General features: G+C 40.4%; 1 protein-coding gene across 1 annotated transcript in view; it reads right to left on the bottom strand.

Moving 5' to 3' along the window:
- Positions 1–226: 226 nt before the first annotated feature.
- Positions 227–19,596, bottom strand: part of LOC134529906 (carboxylesterase 5A-like) — a 49,462-nt gene continuing 30,092 nt past the window's right edge. The window contains exons 3-5 of the mRNA XM_063364465.1: positions 3,525–3,853; positions 2,204–2,387; positions 227–1,071 (exon numbers count right to left, since the gene is read on the bottom strand). Coding sequence (XP_063220535.1) covers positions 274–1,071; positions 2,204–2,387; positions 3,525–3,853 — 1,311 coding nt within the window. The 3' untranslated portion in view covers positions 227–273. The remainder of the gene's footprint in view (positions 1,072–2,203; positions 2,388–3,524; positions 3,854–19,596) is intronic.

Raw genomic sequence — 19,596 nt, forward strand, 5'->3', positions numbered from 1 at the left:
ATTTGCTTTTGCATTGTATAAAAATATCAAAAACAAAATAATCTCCTCTCTTACGTCAGTGACAAATAAGTTTAAGACGTACAACAAATTATCGATGGTGTTTTGTGACGTTTCAAAATGTTTTTAACTATTTTTGAGCACCAAACCAGAGTTGAATTGCAATATTTTATAAACGACACAGAAGCAAGCATACCAGGGTGTTATATTTACAAAATGAATAAACTAATTAAAATATGTTCAGATTTCTCATTATTTTAATTAACAGTCAAAAGTCTAAGTAATAAAGTACTGAGCTCCTGCCAAAAATGCAAGTGTGAAAGATGGCACTAAATTATGACTGCTTGTATCATTGAGCGTACAACAGCTACGTGAAATATCCAATACTTTGGGATAATAATAATTCCAGAAATAGAATTTTCTGAAATTAAAATTAGAACTGTCTCTCACATCAAAATTTTTATCGATTATCATAATACTCGGATTCTTTTCATCAAATGGTTCCCACTTAATGTTCATTGAATTTTGAACCGGATTGGAAAACTTGACAAAGTTGCTCCAAAAACTCATAATTATATCCGTTATCTTTTTATCTGTAGAGTGCCACCCAGTCTGTGCCGATTGTGCAGATGTGGGCCAATGTGGAACCCCCCATACAAAAGGGAGTTCAAACTGGTGGGGAACACTGACCCATTCGGGCACTCCTTCAAGGAAATTCCTTTTGGGCTTGTAATCGAATCTGTAGATAAACGTTGGACGAACATGGGAAAACGAGGCAGCTTGCTGATATGCTCCAGCCCCGTATAACTTCTCGGTGGTGAAGTCGACGAACGTTTGCCTGAGAGACACTTCATTTGAATTTTCTTCAATTGACGGTTCCAACTCGTAGAAAAACATTACGGAATCAATGATGTAATTGTCGTCAACTGTGCACGATCCGTTGATGTCGGCTTGTGAGTAATCGGTAGAAATAATTTCAGCCACAAAAGACTGGAAATTTTCGTAAGTGAAGCCATCATAGTTGTCCTTTAATAATGCATCTTCCATGTTAGTATAGCCAACCATGAAAGGAACCTGAAATAACAAAATCAGCCTTAAGTGTAGTGCTAGAACATTGCATTTTACAAGATATTAACTTATTTATTCGGTCGAGCAAAGAATTTCAAAATTACGTGTTTTAGACCCATTGTCAGTTTTCTTCTCAATTCTCTGTCACAGTGTTAAGACAAAGTTGCGTTTAGGTTTCATCACTGAGACAACAACAATAAAAGTATCAAAAACATAATAACACGAATCGAGACGAATCGAGAGAAATACATAACATCTATCATTCAACAATCTTTAATTACAACTTGGCCTTTATATCTAGGCGCTGAAACTTAACTATCACTTGTGGGACATACATATAAAGTTTCAATTTTAAAAATTGTGAAAATCAGAAAATAATTTGTAAATATTTTACTGAAGTATGTATATCCTGGGTACACTGCAGCAGACAAAAATGGTATCCTTTTGTCATGACATACTTGAACATAAGTGTTATCTGCCTCATACCAGCTGCGTTTATGAACTGTACCTATCATTATGGTATGCAAGTTACATAATTAGGTCTGAGACGGAGGTCAAATTGAGCAGCGGCCATGACAGATGATATTGATCAAATCATGACACCCTAGCTGAAATATGACCCCCCAGTGAAACTTTACAACAGTTTTTTTTACTTCAATATGTAATGTCCAAACATGTGTATTTTCAATAATATTTTTCTTGGGTTTTCCATGACATCATCTAGTGATGACTGATATTACTGTATAGTATTGTAAAATTTTAAAATTAATTTTCTTTAAATAAGAGTTGAATTTATTCAATTTTATTAGAAAAATTGATTCTTTATTTAATAAGTATTTAGTAAACATAGAGACACATTAAAACACTATTCATTATATTATATTCTTAGAGCCTTATTAAGACAAGTTTTGGTGTTTATAATTTTTTAAATAAAACAGCAAATCTTAAAAAAAGGTTTTATCATTTTTCTCCGCACCCTTTAAGTGAAGCACAAGCATTTTTTTTTTTGTTTCATGGTAAATGTCTTTTTTATTTACATAAATATTAGAGCAAACTTTAAAATAAGTTATGATGAAGGATGGATTTAAAATGCAAAGAAATGAGTCAACAGAACTAAGCATATTTTATTCAAACATACCTTATTGAAAATACCTTCTGATAATATTTCCAACGGCTCTTTTGGAAGGAAGGCTTGACTGACATTGGCAAAGTCTCTGTCGACCACGGGTCCCCAAGTTCTGTCCTTCAACGCTTGTACCATGAAAGCCTCGGCTTCAATATTTCTGAGGCAATCTAGAAGAGACGTCTTGTCGCATATGAACCTAATAAAAAAAGAGAGAGTTCGTTAACAAAAAAACTATGCACTTACAATTACAGTACCCGAGTAAAGCATACAGATACCCCTGGACATAAATTAATGGCTACGAAGACGTGAACTTGCGCTTCGGAAAATCTCACATGACTAAAGGACAAGTACCTACCTATCTCAAAACTTGTGAGCATGGCTGGTTAAGTCAAATTTATCGGTTTTCGGAGCGGCTAAACCAGTTCTTAGAATATTTTGTAATATCAGAACTCTGCTTTATATATTTTAAATTATACAAAACAATAAAAAAATAAAGTTAACAGACTTTCATGAATACTGTCTGGAGTTACTTGGCTTCTGGGTTGTAGTCGCATCGAAGGCGAAGATTTCGCCGATATTCGGTCGACATTCATTCCAGTCACCATATTCAAGGTAGAACTTATTGGAAAATCTCCTGCCCTTAAATATTCTCGTCTGAGAGGGGAGTGTTTCCTGATTGGCTACAGCTGTGGCTGAGCCTTCCTTTCTTTTGGTAGGCTGGTTCTTTTGGCCAATAGGAGATTGGCTTCTGTGATTCGCTGGGGCTGCCGGCCAATGTGTGGCCTATTCTCTTCTGGTTGTCTGGGCTGTTTGGCCAATCAGAGGCGAACTATCTTTTGTTGGATACAGAGGGAATATAGATAGCCTCTTATTGGTCAAACAGCCCAGTCAACCAGAAGAGATGAGACCACTGATTGACCATCAGCCCCAGCCAATCACAGAAGCCCAGCTACGATTGTCCAACCCAAACAGCCAACTAGAAAAAAAGGAAGTCTCTGATTGACTCACAGCTGCAGCCAATCAGAGAACACATCCCTCTCAGGCGAGAGTTTTAAAGGTAGGATAATTTGAACCTCAGTAGGTAACTGTTACTCAAATGATGGCGACTGTAACGTCGACCGAAACATCGGTGAAATATTTGCCTTGGATGCGGCTACAACTCAGAAGCCAAGCAATTCCGATCAAAAAATAAAGTCACAGTACAGAGATGATAAAATATCTTCTTGTTTTGGTCTCTCATGATAATGTGAAATATCTTACTTGACCCAGTTCTCTGCATCACTACCCTCGTTGCCAGTTGTAAGTCACAGTTCGCAGTGCTGCGAACACTCACCACTCCCCAAGATCCACTGCATGCTTCTCCAGAGTCTCCGGGTCGTGGATGGTGCTGGGCAGCAGGCCGCTGCCGCTCATGGAGATGGCTCTGTGGAACTTGCCTGCAGACAGCGGGGACAGCATGTGCAGCGTGACACTGCTGCCGCCAGCGCCGTGGCCCGCTACGCACACCGAGTTGCTGGCGCCGCCGAACGCACTGATCTTCGTGCTGACCCACTCGAGCGCCGCCACCTGGTCTAGTAGGCCGAGGTTGCCCGGGCAGAAGCTGTCCCGCAGCGTCAGGAAGCCAAACACGTTCAGCCGGTACGATGGAGTCACCACGATCACCTGCCACACACATGTCCCTTAGCGCCCTTTGCACGTGGTAACCTGCTTCAGAGCAAGCCGACGTTGCTCGGGCAGAAGTTTTTTCGTAGCGTTAGGAAGCCAAACACGTTCAGCTGGTACGATGGAGTCACCATGATAACCTGCCACACACATGTCCCTTAATGCCCTTTGCATGTGGGAACCTGCTTCAGTGCAGTCCGAGGTTGCCTGGGCAGAAGCTTTTTTCGTAGCGTTAGGAAGCCAAACACGTTCTGCAAGTACGATGATGTTACCACGATCACCTGCCACACACATGTCCCTTAGAAACCTGTGCACATGGGAACCTGCTTCAGCACATGCCGAGGTCACCAGGCCAGAAGCTGTCCTATAGCATCAGGAAGCCAAAGTTCAGTTGGTACGATGGATTCATCACGATCACCTGCCACAACACACATGTCCCTTGCTGCTCTGTACACAAAGGAACCTGCTTCGGTGAATGTGGCCCCTACACAAGGTTTTGTGTGAATCAACAACTAGGTTCTTTCCTTCGCTTCACTGTGCTATCCTCGCTGGAAATGCTGTAGCTTGAGTGTGTCAAAAGTTGCTTCAGCTGTTATTGTTTTGGAATGAATAGTGTTTAAGCAAAAACAAAAATAACAATTTACTTGCACTAAGGAGTGATTAAGAAAAAAAAAGTTTTTGGAAGAACAAAGTTTTTCCAATTAGATGGAAGACAAGGTTCGTTCGCGATCTTCGACCACGCCCATACAGAGTCGATCTTTGGAGAATTTGTTTTATTGAAGGGCTAGAACCAAGTTTTACAAAGTAGGTTCGCGTGTGTATAGGTCCACTACGCACCCTCTCCAGTTTTCTGTAGTTGGTTCCCAGTAACACGAAACTAAATTGGTTGTTCGAAAAACTAAATATGGAATAAGTCACAAATAAATGCTTTATTTCGCATCACTTAAAACGCCCTTATAATTTGTGCCTAACTAAATTTTAGCTGCCTCTTTCTGAAATGAAAAATACAAACAAGCAGAACGAGAATCCGAACGCGAGCACTTCAAGTAAACCTATGTTAATTAACCTTATTTAAGTTACGATAAGTATATTAATGCAGGCCTATTTATTAATTCGAATTCTGTCATAATTTGTGGGTTTTTTTTCGTTCTCTTAGTCCATTTTCCTTTGTTTTTCTTTGTTTTTTGACCAAATTCCTGTTATGGAATATTATGTGGTGTTTATATCCTGTTGACAACAGCAATTTTTTGCTTAATTTGTGTTTTTTGTCTTTTGGGTATTTTTTTAGTTTTCTTCTACACAAAAAGTGCTTAGCAATTGCGTATGACCAAAAGCTTACATCGAGTCACAGAAAAGTAAAATAGTTTAGAAATGTAAGAATGAAGAGGAGAATGCGCCAGGCGGCAGGGCCATCTTGCGGCTGGTCCGGGGTGGAGAAGTTTCTCGACGCCGGTCGATAGGCGCGATGTCATGTCGTGCCCCGCGCAGATTTGTGTTTTAGTTGGAGGGGGGGGGGGGCGTGGCTGGTCACTCTGACCTTTCCTGCGGGGCACGCACAGGTCGCCTGCACGTCGCGTGCGGCGCTGCCACTCGGCTGTGAATCAGCGCCAGCATGCGTCTCCCGTGGACTCTTTCGAGTTGAATAGCAGTGCTTTATCGCTCTACAGCGAACAAACACTTCACGTAGGTGCGTTCAAACAGGGCTCTCTAAGGGGGTGCCTCCCATTTCAGGTCACGAATTTATATTTTTTATATCTATCACTGATCAACTTTTAGAGTTTCTCAATTGTTTAACTTGATGTAGGCTTTTAGACATACGCCATTGCTTAGCACATGTATGTCTGTAGAAGAAAACTACAAAAAAAGTTTGTGTTTTTTTTTGTAGTTTTCTTCTACAGACATACATGTGCTAAGCAATGGCGTATGTCCAAAAGCCTACATCAAGTCATGCACTCCCATTGCACAAATCTTTCAAAGAAAATATCAATTGTTTAACTTTCACGAAATGAGAAATTTATACAGCGCATACTTTTTGCATAATTAGCTGCCAAAGTTACATTTTTAACGTTTTTTGGGTTGTACAAATAAGGAGAATTTAATTTATTGCAGAACTGAAACTAGTTAGGTGTAACTGCAATGCCACTGGCTACTTCGTGATACGGTTTGCATTTCTATCACAAAAACCCATTTCATGTTTCTTGGCTGTCGAAATCGAAACAAATTTGAGAATTTTGAAATGCCAGGTAAAATTAATTAATATTTTCTGAAAGAAGTTCAAACCATTTCTTGAAGTAGCCAGTGGCATTGCAGTTAAACCTAAAAAGTTTCATTTTTTCAATAAATTAAATTCTCCTTATTTGTACAACCCAAAAACGTTAAAAAAGTAACTTTGGCAGCTAATTACGCAAAAAGTATGCGCTGTATATATTTTTCATTTCGTGAAAGTTAAACAATTGAAAAAGTCTACAAGTTTATCTGTAATTACTGTAAATATAAAATCTTGACCTGAAATGGGAGGACCCCCCCCCCCCCCCCTTAACCAGTTTATACTAAGCAGGTCAAAAAACACGTATGTTAGAAGTAAAAAAGGGGGGGGGGGGGTTGTCTGTAAAGTCGGTTTACGGACGATAATTTTACGTGATAACGTCATAAGAAAACATTAATGAAAAATTGCATACTTTTTGATTTTCAAATATTATTTACAGTTTTTGCAAATTTAATCTAAATAATTTATTTAAATATAATCACGAACAATTAGTTAAAAGTCCCGCCTTAACCTGTTTGATATTATAGAAGATTTTCTCGCACGGTGGTTGGCCGTTTCTTGCACGCTCGGCTCAGGCGGAACGTGACAACGAGTCATGCATTTTCGTGCGTGCAGCCGGCGTTCAACGATTTATAAGACGTTATCACGTCAAAAACCATTATGAAAATACACAAGTTTACTATATAATGTTTGGGAAATATATATGTTAGTTCCCTTCATCTTGCTGCTGAGAAAGAATGGCAATGGAGTCATACCGTTTGAAGGAACTTTGAAAGTGTCCTACCACATGAACGTTTTTGTGAGATCATGTCTTTAGTTTTGTTATGGTGTGACATCTCCCCAGTGCCTGAACAGTTAAACACGTGTCGGTGGGGCGCACAGAACAAGGAGGGAAATAAAGAAGTGTGACTTACATTGGAAACTGAAACCATGTTTCACGCGACATGTGTCACTATCTGTTGGGCGGGCCCATAACTACCAGCAAATAAAAAATCGAAATAGAGGTTCTCATACAAAGTTCTTTTAGTTAATACGTTTTTTTTGTTATATTAAGTTATCTTCTTGGCGGCGCAGAACTAATTTAATCGATGCGAAAATACTTAATGCTGTTTTGTAATAAACCGTCATGTAATAAATAAAGGAGTAGGAGGTGCAAAAACTCATTGTATTACACACCACAAAATTAGTGGCTACCTAAATAGAGTGAATTTTCACTGGTTTGTTTGCCTGATAATCTATACTAATATTATAAAGCTGAAGAGTATGTTTGTTTGTTTAAACGCGTTAATCTCAGGAACCACTAGTCCGATTTGAAAAATTCTTTCAGTGTTGGATAGTACATTTATCGAGGAAGGCTATAGGCTATATTATATCATCAATAACATTAGGGATCCTTACTAAGAGTACAATTTAGAATCAAATGCGTTGGAACGGGTTAGATACAACATGCAGTACACGTACGAAGTGTGTGTTGACAATGCCGCAGGCGCTAGAAGTTTATTTCCTATTGCCTATTAACATTGCTGCCATGCACTAGATGCCTTATCATTCTTAATTTTCCCATACAAGTAAAAAACACCCGTGTGATATTAACAACGAAGCAATCAGTACCCTCATAAGAGTTCAATTAGTATTTAAATACTTTTTATCGCTTTAAATCGTAAACCTAAACTATTGTTTTTTTCCTCTCTCTGTGTTTAATTTGTTTTTTTATTGCCCTTTTTTCAAGTATATATATTTTACAGACTTGAAACTTCACAGTAATGTTCCTTATGTTACGCAGGATGACATTTTCCGAAAATTATATCCCACGGGCGGTTAAAACCAGGCAACAGTGGAGTAGTATAGGATAGCCGGTCCGAGCGCAGGGTCCAGGGTGTGGTGTCTGTGGTGTTTTCCGCCATCTTGGATTGTGACGACACGGCGGCCATCTTGGATGGTTGTGACCTTGACCTTCGACCTTGACCTTGACATTTGACCTTCAAAATGTGTCAAAATCCGCCAAAATTGGGCAAAATTTGCCCAAAATTCCTCAAAATTCGCCAAAATTTCCATTTCTGTGAAAAAAAATTCCGCCAAAAAATCTCAAAAAATTCCACAATTCAAAAATTCCCGTTTTCGAGAGAAAAATTCCCGTTTCGAGGGAAAATTTCCCGTTTTTAGTCCTTAAAAATCCCAGCGGCTAGAAATGTCCATATGTAGGCTTAAGCATCCATGTCTACAGCCTACGATAAGCCTCTGACGTCATCATGGATGATGACGTCACCGATGCAATTTCCGTTACGTCCGCCATCTTTAACTTTTTTATTTATTATCCGAATTTAATGAATTTTTTTTTAAAAAATATAAAAAAATTAAATAATAAAATTTTAATAAAATACCTATAAAAAATATATTTTTACGACACGGAGTTCGGAGTCCTCGGTTCGAACCCGGTGAGTGCAAAAAAAAATTAAAAATGGCGACCGATCCTTCCCCCGTGGTGGGTGCTAGCAGACTGACTCCTACCACTTTTTTTTCAAAGCATATATATCGTCACCTAGTATGACGTCATGTCCGCCATCTTGTCTTCGATGCTGGAAGCCATCATCATTGTATCGTCGGCGAGAGTGCGCTGACGTCATGTTAGTTTAGTTCTTATCCGCTAGAGTACAGTAATCATTTATTACTATGACACCCGCCATCTTGAAATTCGCCCGCCATCTTGGTAATTCATAATTTTAATGCTAGAAATTCGGGAAAAAATCCAAAATTCATTAAATAAATTTGTCATTCATATAATGATTGATTGGATCGACTAAGATCCTTGGTTCGATCCCTAGCCGATACAAAACAACTTTAATTAAAAAAATACTAAAAAAGTGTTAGGTTTGAGAAAATAAAAACACCACAAGTTCTTTTAAAAAAATTTTATTACATAAATTCAATACACTACTACAAGTACAAAAAAACACTGACAAATTAGCAAAGCCTTTTGGATTCCTCGATTCAAACAGTCTTCTTATTGTACGGACTAAGCCTTTTACATGACTTTAAATGTCTATCCGATCCGGTCATCACCACAGCCACAGACGGACTGAAGTCCATATCACCAGGGTCTCACTTATATAGACTCATCAGCCGGTACAACACAAGAGTCAAAACAATAACCATGTTCATTATACGCGCACTTAACTTTCTCGGAGCATTTTTTATAATGAAGATGTAAGCTATCAAGACGTGAAATTAGTTTTTTGCACTTATTGCACTGAAATTGTATTCTTTTAACATTACTAGAACAACTGCTTCTTTCATGTCTGCGAGCATTTGAGGTGATAGTAAATGATGCGTCACAGTATTTGCACTGACGCAATGTACGCTCTTCATTAGTTGAAGAATCCATTGTTGATGATGAAACTTCGGATGATGGTGGAACAGCACATATCGAAGTCTCCTCCAGTGTTGTCAGAGGCGTTGCCAACGGGATCTGCTCCAACATCGTCGGCGCTGGCGTCATGGTTCCCGTAGTCGATGGTACATCCTCCATCGAGTTCGACGTTAAAGTCGGTAAAGATGCCATCGAAGTCTCAAGAACAGGCAATTACACGATTTATGCACCAGAAGAAACAAACTAGGTGATCCGTACACCGTCGACGGCAGTAACAAACTGAGCGTCCTGCTGTCTAGGACTCGCTTATATACATGCACCGGATGGAATAATACGCTAGTCAAATCAAGAACAATTTATTATAATACTAGAGTCAAAACAACATTAAAAAAATAGAAGCACCATCAACAAAAAAAAGGCAGCACATTTGGAAGCACCGACAACGAAAAAGGCAGCACCATCATCGAAAAGGCCGCACATTTGTCATTGGCTCCAATATTCATTGGCTCCAATATTCATTGGTTCCATCAGTCTATTGATTCTATCAGTCTAGTGACTTCAACAGTCATTGACACCAACAGCCTTTTTCTTCATCAGCTCCAATGATATTTGGCTAGAACGCTACGAGTCTAAGAGACTATGAGGCTACAATTCTACGAGTGTACAAGACTCCTCCAACTACCTTCAAGTGTATAAAGCTCCAAATGCTCCAACAGCTCCAACACGCAATGTACGCAATGTACGCGCAATACACACAGTACACACACAGGAAACGGAACGTACACACAGTACACACAGGAAACGGAACGTACACACAGTACACACAGGAAACGGAACGTACACACAGTACACACAGGAAACGGAACGTACACACAGTACACACAGGAAACGGAACGTACACACAGTACACACAGGAAACGGAACGTACACACATTACACACAGGAAACGGAACGTACACACAGTACACACAGGAAACGGAACGTACACACAGTACACACAGGAAACGGAACGTACACACAGTACACACAGGAAACGGAACGTACACACAGTACACACAGGAAACGAAACGTACACACAGTACACACAGGAAACAGAACGTACACACAGTACACACAGGAAACGGAACGTACACACAATGACTACACTTCGTTCGCGCAGTATAAGCATTTAATGAGAACGAAGCACGTTTGGACGGAAATTCTATAAAACGAAAGCTTATTTAACGAAAAGGAGGCGCATTCTCTCGTTCATTCAACTTGGTAGGATGCAATCGTCAATGATAAGTTAGGATATAATCTCTCCAACAGTCTATGAATCCAACAGTTTATATTTCCATTAGCCATCGACTCCAACAGTCATTGACTCCAACAGTCATTGGCTCCAACAGTCATTGCCTCCAACAGCTCCAAATGGCTCCAACAGCTCCAAATAGATCCAAATGCTCCAAACGACCTCCAAATGCTTGACAGCTCCAAATGGCTCCAAATGCTCCAAACGGCCTCCAAATGGCTCCAACAGCCTCCAAATGCTTAACACATCTCCAAATGGCTCCAAATGCTCTAAACGGCCTCCAAATGCTTGACAGCTCCAAATGTCTCCAGCAGCTCCAAATGCTCCAAATGGCTCCAACAGCTCCAACAGCTCCAAATGGCTCCAACAGCTCAAAATGCTCCAAACGGTCTCCAAATGGCTCCAACAGCTCCAACAGCCTCCAAATGCTTAACTCAGCTCCAAATGGCTCCAAATGTTCCAAACGGCCTTCAAATGCTTGACAGCTCCAAATGCTCCAAATGGCTCCAACAGCTCCAAAAGGCTCCAAATGCTTCAAAAGACTCCAAATGCTCCAACAGCTCCAAATGGCTCCATCAGCTCCAACAGCTCCAAAAAAAAAAAGGCTCCAAATGCTCCAACAGCCTCCAAATGCTTAACACAGCGCCAGATGCTTCAAAAGGCTCCAATTATCGCATCTGTCTTCGTCGGCATTTTCTCTTTTGCTCCCACTGCTCCAACAGCATTATGTTATATGATTCCATGGATACTTTGTTACGTAGCTACAGGTCTACGAGGTTCCAATGCATCATGTTTACGAAGCTTCCAGGACACGAGGCTACATGGCTACGAGACTACATGACTCTAACTGATTACAATAGCACCACTCAGTGGTGAGAGTTAGGTTATCTAATGCAAAGCAAATTGATGTAAGTAGTTCTGACTGTCATCAACAGATGTAGCCACGTGTTGCTTGCAGGTAAATATTAATTAGTTATTTTATGTGGGATGCGGGATGCTCACTAACGATCGCAAAAGAAGGAGGGCTTCGCTAGACACCAAGGAGAAGGAAGTTCGTCTTACATGTTAATGCTTCGCTGATGTCTCATGGCATATTATTTGACTGAGTAATGGTTGTTTATTTCTTTAATTCCACCTGGTAAAATTATTGCAAGTGTCAATTTATTAGCAGAAATTCACTAATTAAATGTAGCTCTGAATAAAATGACATGACTCATTAGGTAAATATCCTTCATGCAGAGATCGATTTCACACAAATAATCAGCAGCACTCAGAGAAAATCATTAGATGTCTAGCCAGGAATAACCAGAAGCACTTGGAGAAAACCATCAAATTATTAACAAGAATAATCAGGAGCACACGGAGAAAACGTAATGACAAGAATAATCAGGAGCACACGGAGAAAACATAATAACAAGAATAATCGGGAGCACACGGAGAAAACCACCACACGTTTTCTTGATATCATAAAATTAGAGGGAAAAAAAAATAAAAAATAAATTAATAAAAAATTTAAAATAAAAACAAAAAATACATAAAATTCTGGCTTGTACTAGAACTCTATCTTTGCTCATCAATGAGAAGTTCACAAGCTAGCAGAATCTTATGTATTTTTTGTTTTTATTTTAAATTTTTTATTAATTTATTTTTTATTTTTTTTTTCCTCTAATTTTATGATATCAAGAAAACGTGTGGTGGTTTTCTCCGTGTGCTCCCGATTATTCTTGTTATTATGTTTTCTCCGTGTGCTCCTGATTATTCTTGTCATTACGTTTTCTCCGTGTGCTCCTGATTATTCTTGTTAATAATTTGATGGTTTTCTCCAAGTGCTTCTGGTTATTCCTGGCTAGACATCTAATGATTTTCTCTGAGTGCTGCTGATTATTTGTGTGAAATCGATCTCTGCATGAAGGATATTTACCTAATGAGTCATGTCATTTTATTCAGAGCTACATTTAATTAGTGAATTTCTGCTAATAAATTGACACTTGCAATAATTTTACCAGGTGGAATTAAAGAAATAAACAACCATTACTCAGTCAAATAATATGCCATGAGACATCAGCGAAGCATTAACATGTAAGACGAACTTCCTTCTCCTTGGTGTCTAGCGAAGCCCCCCTTCTTTTGCGATCGTTAGTGAGCATCCCGCATCCCACATAAAATAACTAATTAATATTTACCTGCAAGCAACACGTGGCTACATCTGTTGATGACAGTCAGAACTACTTACATCAATTTGCTTTGCATTAGATAACCTAACTCTCACCACTGAGTGGTGCTATTGTAATCAGTTAGAGTCATGTAGTCTCGTAGCCATGTAGCCTCGTGTCCTGGAAGCTTCGTAAACATGATGCATTGGAACCTCGTAGACCTGTAGCTACGTAACAAAGTATCCATGGAATCATATAACATAATGCTGTTGGAGCAGTGGGAGCAAAAGAGAAAATGCCGACGAAGACAGATGCGATAATTGGAGCCTTTTGAAGCATCTGGCGCTGTGTTAAGCATTTGGAGGCTGTTGGAGCATTTGGAGCCTTTTTTTTTTTGGAGCTGTTGGAGCTGATGGAGCCATTTGGAGCTGTTGGAGCATTTGGAGTCTTTTGAAGCATTTGGAGCCTTTTGGAGCTGTTGGAGCCATTTGGAGCATTTGGAGCTGTCAAGCATTTGAAGGCCGTTTGGAACATTTGGAGCCATTTGGAGCTGAGTTAAGCATTTGGAGGCTGTTGGAGCTGTTGGAGCCATTTGGAGACCGTTTGGAGCATTTTGAGCTGTTGGAGCCATTTGGAGCTGTTGGAGCTGTTGGAGCCATTTGGAGCATTTGGAGCTGCTGGAGACATTTGGAGCTGTCAAGCATTTGGAGGCCGTTTGGAGCATTTGGAGCCATTTGGAGATGTGTTAAGCATTTGGAGGCTGTTGGAGCCATTTGGAGGCCGTTTGGAGCATTTGGAGCCATTTGGAGCTGTCAAGCATTTGGAGGTCGTTTGGAGCATTTGGATCCATTTGGAGCTGTTGGAGCCATTTGGAGCTGTTGGAGGCAATGACTGTTGGAGCCAATGACTGTTGGAGTCAATGACTGTTGGAGTCGATGGCTAATGGAAATATAAACTGTTGGATTCATAGACTGTTGGAGAGATTATATCCTAACTTATCATTGACGATTGCATCCTACCAAGTTGAATGAACGAGAGAATGCGCCTCCTTTTCGTTAAATAAGCTTTCGTTTTATAGAATTTCCGTCCAAACGTGCTTCGTTCTCATTAAATGCTTATACTGCGCGAACGAAGTGTAGTCATTGTGTGTACGTTCCGTTTCCTGTGTGTACTGTGTGTACGTTCTGTTTCCTGTGTGTACTGTGTGTACGTTTCGTTTCCTGTGTGTACTGTGTGTACGTTCCGTTTCCTGTGTGTACTGTGTGTACGTTCCGTTTCCTGTGTGTACTGTGTGTACGTTCCGTTTCCTGTGTGTACTGTGTGTACGTTCCGTTTCCTGTGTGTACTGTGTGTACGTTCCGTTTCCTGTGTGTACTGTGTGTACGTTCCGTTTCCTGTGTGTACTGTGTGTACGTTCCGTTTCCTGTGTGTACTGTGTGTACGTTCCGTTTCCTGTGTGTACTGTGTGTACGTTCCGTTTCCTGTGTGTGTACTGTGTGTATTGCGCGTACATTGCGTACATTGCGTGTTGGAGCTGTTGGAGCATTTGGAGCTTTATACACTTGAAGGTAGTTGGAGGAGTCTTGTACACTCGTAGAATTGTAGCCTCATAGTCTCTTAGACTCGTAGCGTTCTAGCCAAATATCATTGGAGCTGATGAAGAAAAAGGCTGTTGGTGTCAATGACTGTTGAAGTCACTAGACTGATAGAATCAATAGACTGATGGAACCAATGAATATTGGAGCCAATGAATATTGGAGCCAATGACAAATGTGCGGCCTTTTCGATGATGGTGCTGCCTTTTTCGTTGTCGGTGCTTCCAAATGTGCTGCCTTTTTTTTGTTGATGGTGCTTCTATTTTTTTAATGTTGTTTTGACTCTAGTATTATAATAAATTGTTCTTGATTTGACTAGCGTATTATTCCATCCGGTGCATGTATATAAGCGAGTCCTAGACAGCAGGACGCTCAGTTTGTTACTGCCGTCGACGGTGTACGGATCACCTAGTTTGTTTCTTCTGGTGCATAAATCGTGTAATTGCCTGTTCTTGAGACTTCGATGGCATCTTTACCGACTTTAACGTCGAACTCGATGGAGGATGTACCATCGACTACGGGAACCATGACGCCAGCGCCGACGATGTTGGAGCAGATCCCGTTGGCAACGCCTCTGACAACACTGGAGGAGACTTCGATATGTGCTGTTCCACCATCATCCGAAGTTTCATCATCAACAATGGATTCTTCAACTAATGAAGAGCGTACATTGCGTCAGTGCAAATACTGTGACGCATCATTTACTATCACCTCAAATGCTCGCAGACATGAAAGAAGCAGTTGTTCTAGTAATGTTAAAAGAATACAATTTCAGTGCAATAAGTGCAAAAAACTAATTTCACGTCTTGATAGCTTACATCTTCATTATAAAAAATGCTCCGAGAAAGTTAAGTGCGCGTATAATGAACATGGTTATTGTTTTGACTCTTGTGTTGTACCGGCTGATGAGTCTATATAAGTGAGACCCTGGTGATATGGACTTCAGTCCGTCTGTGGCTGTGGTGATGACCGGATCGGATAGACATTTAAAGTCATGTAAAAGGCTTAGTCCGTACAATAAGAAGACTGTTTGAATCGAGGAATCCAAAAGGCTTTGCTAATTTGTCAGTGTTTTTTTGTACTTGTAGTAGTGTATTGAATTTATGTAATAAAATTTTTTTAAAAGAACTTGTGGTGTTTTTATTTTCTCAAACCTAACACTTTTTTAGTATTTTTTTAATTAAAGTTGTTTTGTATCGGCTAGGGATCGAACCAAGGATCTTAGTCGATCCAATCAATCATTATATGAATAACAAATTTATTTAATGAATTTTGGATTTTTTCCCGAATTTCTAGCATTAAAATTATGAATTACCAAGATGGCGGGCGAATTTCAAGATGGCGGGTGTCATAGTAATAAATGATTACTGTACTCTAGCGGATAAGAACTAAACTAACATGACGTCAGCGCACTCTCGCCGACGATACAATGATGATGGCTTCCAGCATCGAAGACAAGATGGCGGACATGACGTCATACTAGGTGACGATATATATGCTTTGAAAAAAAAGTGGTAGGAGTCAGTCTGCTAGCACCCACCACGGGGGAAGGATCGGTCGCCATTTTTAATTTTTTTTTGCACTCACCGGGTTCGAACCGAGGACTCCGAACTCCGTGTCGTAAAAATATATTTTTTATAGGTATTTTATTAAAATTTTATTATTTAATTTTTTTATATTTTTTAAAAAAAAATTCATTAAATTCGGATAATAAATAAAAAAGTTAAAGATGGCGGACGTAACGGAAATTGCATCGGTGACGTCATCATCCATGATGACGTCAGAGGCTTATCGTAGGCTGTAGACATGGATGCTTAAGCCTACATATGGACATTTCTAGCCGCTGGGATTTTTAAGGACTAAAAACGGGAAATTTTCCCTCGAAACGGGAATTTTTCTCTCGAAAACGGGAATTTTTGAATTGTGGAATTTTTTGAGATTTTTTGGCGGAATTTTTTTTCACAGAAATGGAAATTTTGGCGAATTTTGAGGAATTTTGGGCAAATTTTGCCCAATTTTGGCGGATTTTGACACATTTTGAAGGTCAAATGTCAAGGTCAAGGTCGAAGGTCAAGGTCACAACCATCCAAGATGGCCGCCGTGACGTCACAATCCAAGATGGCGGAAAACACCACAGACACCACACCCTGGACCCTGCGCTCGGACCGGCTATCCTTTACTACTCAGTGGGTACTTTGTCTGCATGAGAACAGGATTTTGCATTGTTCATGCCTTCTGCGTCTCCATGGCAACGGGCATCGCGCGGCAGTGGCGTACCCACAAGGAGGGGCATGTATAATGAGCGGCGCAAGAGTGATCTGCCTGTAGACTGCCATAGCGAAGTACGGGTACATCAGTTGTACGTTGCGTGCACGAGTCGGGAAACCATCGGTGCTATTCGTTTTCTCTCCGGTACATTATACAGCATTGTAATAAATTTTCAGTGAATTTTTTTATTTACCATTACTGTAAATGGGAGATGTGGCTAATTTTTTTCCATTAGTATAGCCGTGCGAAGCCGGGTCGGGCAGCTAGTAGCTTATACATTACTTCGCCTAATAAATTAATACAGTTATGTCAGCAATATATTATGAAAACTACTATCTAGCGGACGGGCCCGTAACTACTTCAAAAAACTATGTCTCAGTCTCGGTAAAGAGTTTCTCCCCCGTGGTGGGAAGCGCGAATGAAGTGCTAGTTCTCGAGCGCAGGCAATGCGAAGCGCATCTCTGGGGGGTATGCAACCCGCGACGCAAGCCAAGGGGTGGGTGTGTGAGAGAGATAATGGAGTCAGTGGTGACGCGATTTTTTTTTGACGTGAAAACGTCTTATAAATCGATGAACGCCGGCTGCACGCACGAAAAATTTCCACATTCCGCCTGAGCCGAGGGTGCAAGAACCGGCCAACCACCGTGCGAGAAAATCTTCTATAATATCAAACAGGTTAAGGCGGCTTTTTTAACTAATTGTTCGTGATTATATTTAAATAAATTATTTAAATTAAATTTGCAAAAACTGGAAATGATATTTGAAAATTAAAATGTACGCAATTTTTCATCAATGTTTTCTTATGACGTGATCACGTAAAATTATCGTCCGTAAACCGACTTTACAGACAACCTCCTTTTTTTTGTTAAATGCATTTTTTGACTGTACTACAAAAATTGAATTTTTAAAACCGGCATTCAATTAATCAACTGGTGTTGAACGAGGTATAACTGGAAGCATATGCCTGATGTCACCGGATAGTATCACCAATGCACCTGATTATTATTTCTCAAGTCTTTCAATGTATCGTCTAATGCTTCCAATGACCTCTTGTGAGCCATCTCGTAAAACGCGTACTGTGGCGAGTGAAAACAAAGTACAGTGGTAAAAGTAATTTATTTTTTTGACGTGACGTCTAATAAATCGATGAACGCCGGCTGCACGCACGAAAAAGTGTCCCGTTACGCACATTGTTCCGTTACGCTGTGTCCCGTTACGCACATTGTTCCGTTACGCTGTGTCCCGTTACGCTCATGAACGCTTGCGCCACATCTATCTCTCTTCCACTCGACTGTTTATAAAGTGAAGTGAAAAGTTAATGTGGTTTTCATTGCTTATTACAACAACAATTTCGGCAATAAAGGTTAATTATTCTTGCATTTTAAAAATCTGATTACTAGTATAATTTCAAGTATTTATTCATTTATTATTAAAATAAAAATGATTCAATTTTATTCATAAAGTATGCAATCATTTCATCAATGTTTTGTTATGACGTTGTCACGTTAAACTATCGTCCGTAAACCGACTTTACAGACAACCAATTTTTTTTTAAACCAAACCACGTGGGCGGAACACTGGGCCAGCTTGGTCTAGAACAATCTAGCCAGGATGAACTGCCACCGCGGCCACAGCCGACGAGTTGGAGGACCCTGATTCCGCAGGCTTTAGCGACCAGTGGAGTTCTCCCGGCTGTGCAGTCCGCAACACCTTCTACGAGCACCAGACTCCGTCACAGTTAGCTGGCCGACCCAACAAGGAGATTATCATACGCATGATTTGTTAAGTATTTGCCAGTAGTAAAAATCAAGACAACCTGAGCAGCTAAGGCCAACTGCTCAGCTTAACCTAAACTTAAAGAGGGCTGGACAACACCGCGAGTTTAAAGTAAAGTCAACACACGAAATTAAATTTTAAATATTCCAGGCCAATTGCATTCATCACAGCTTCGCAGCTTATTCAGAAAACAATATCAGAAAAAGCCAAAACATACATTTTATAGGTGAAAACAGGAGGTTATGGGTCGCAGGACGCGACCTGGTACTCCTAAAGGGCCTCGGGGTTCGATGCCAAGTCGCGGCATTCGGGCTCCTAGGCCCACACTGGCGATGGTGAAAGCCCTGTTAGCCGGACGAGAGTCTGCCTGGGATTGCTTCATTAAGGGGCCCGCCTCGTCAAGGGTGTATGTGTGTTAGTGAGTCGGGATGATAAGAGCGACGCTCGCCGGTGCTTCTAGCGCTGTGTCGCCTCTAAGCGCAAGGCTCTGAACTGGCGCGCAGTCTTCTCGTCGTCACAGGGCAACTGTGAAATTTGAGCGGTGACCGTAACATTATATGGCGGATAAATGAAGATACAGGTGTAATGCAAGTCCCTTAAGTGCTTTAAAGAATCTATACCAGTTGTTTTACGCCTAAAATTTACTCTGAAAACATGCGTTTTAGCTATTTTGACTCTTCTAAAAATACAAATAATTTAAAAACTTAAACCCAAAATCAAAAGTACTTTTCGGCCCTCAGCGAACTCTTAAATGCTTTTCGTAAGCATACCCCACTCGGATATCTTGAGTAGTTTTGAAATCGCGTTGTTTTTCCTGAAGTTCTGCACACCGTGTGTGTGCCCGGGTAGGCGGAGCCCTTAAGCAATTTTTCTGAGCCTTTTTTCTGAGCCAGTAGTGGACTTAGCCTTTTGAGAGTTTGGCATGCAAGACGTAAGAACGAGATCTACGCAGGGGACTTTGTCGATTTCTCGTCTCAACGACAGCGAGTGGTAGCTGTGGACATCACGAGTAAACATCAAGAGGTTT

This window comes from Bacillus rossius, chromosome 2, assembly GCF_032445375.1.
Source record: "Bacillus rossius redtenbacheri isolate Brsri chromosome 2, Brsri_v3, whole genome shotgun sequence".
NCBI classification, from domain to species: domain Eukaryota; kingdom Metazoa; phylum Arthropoda; class Insecta; order Phasmatodea; family Bacillidae; genus Bacillus; species Bacillus rossius.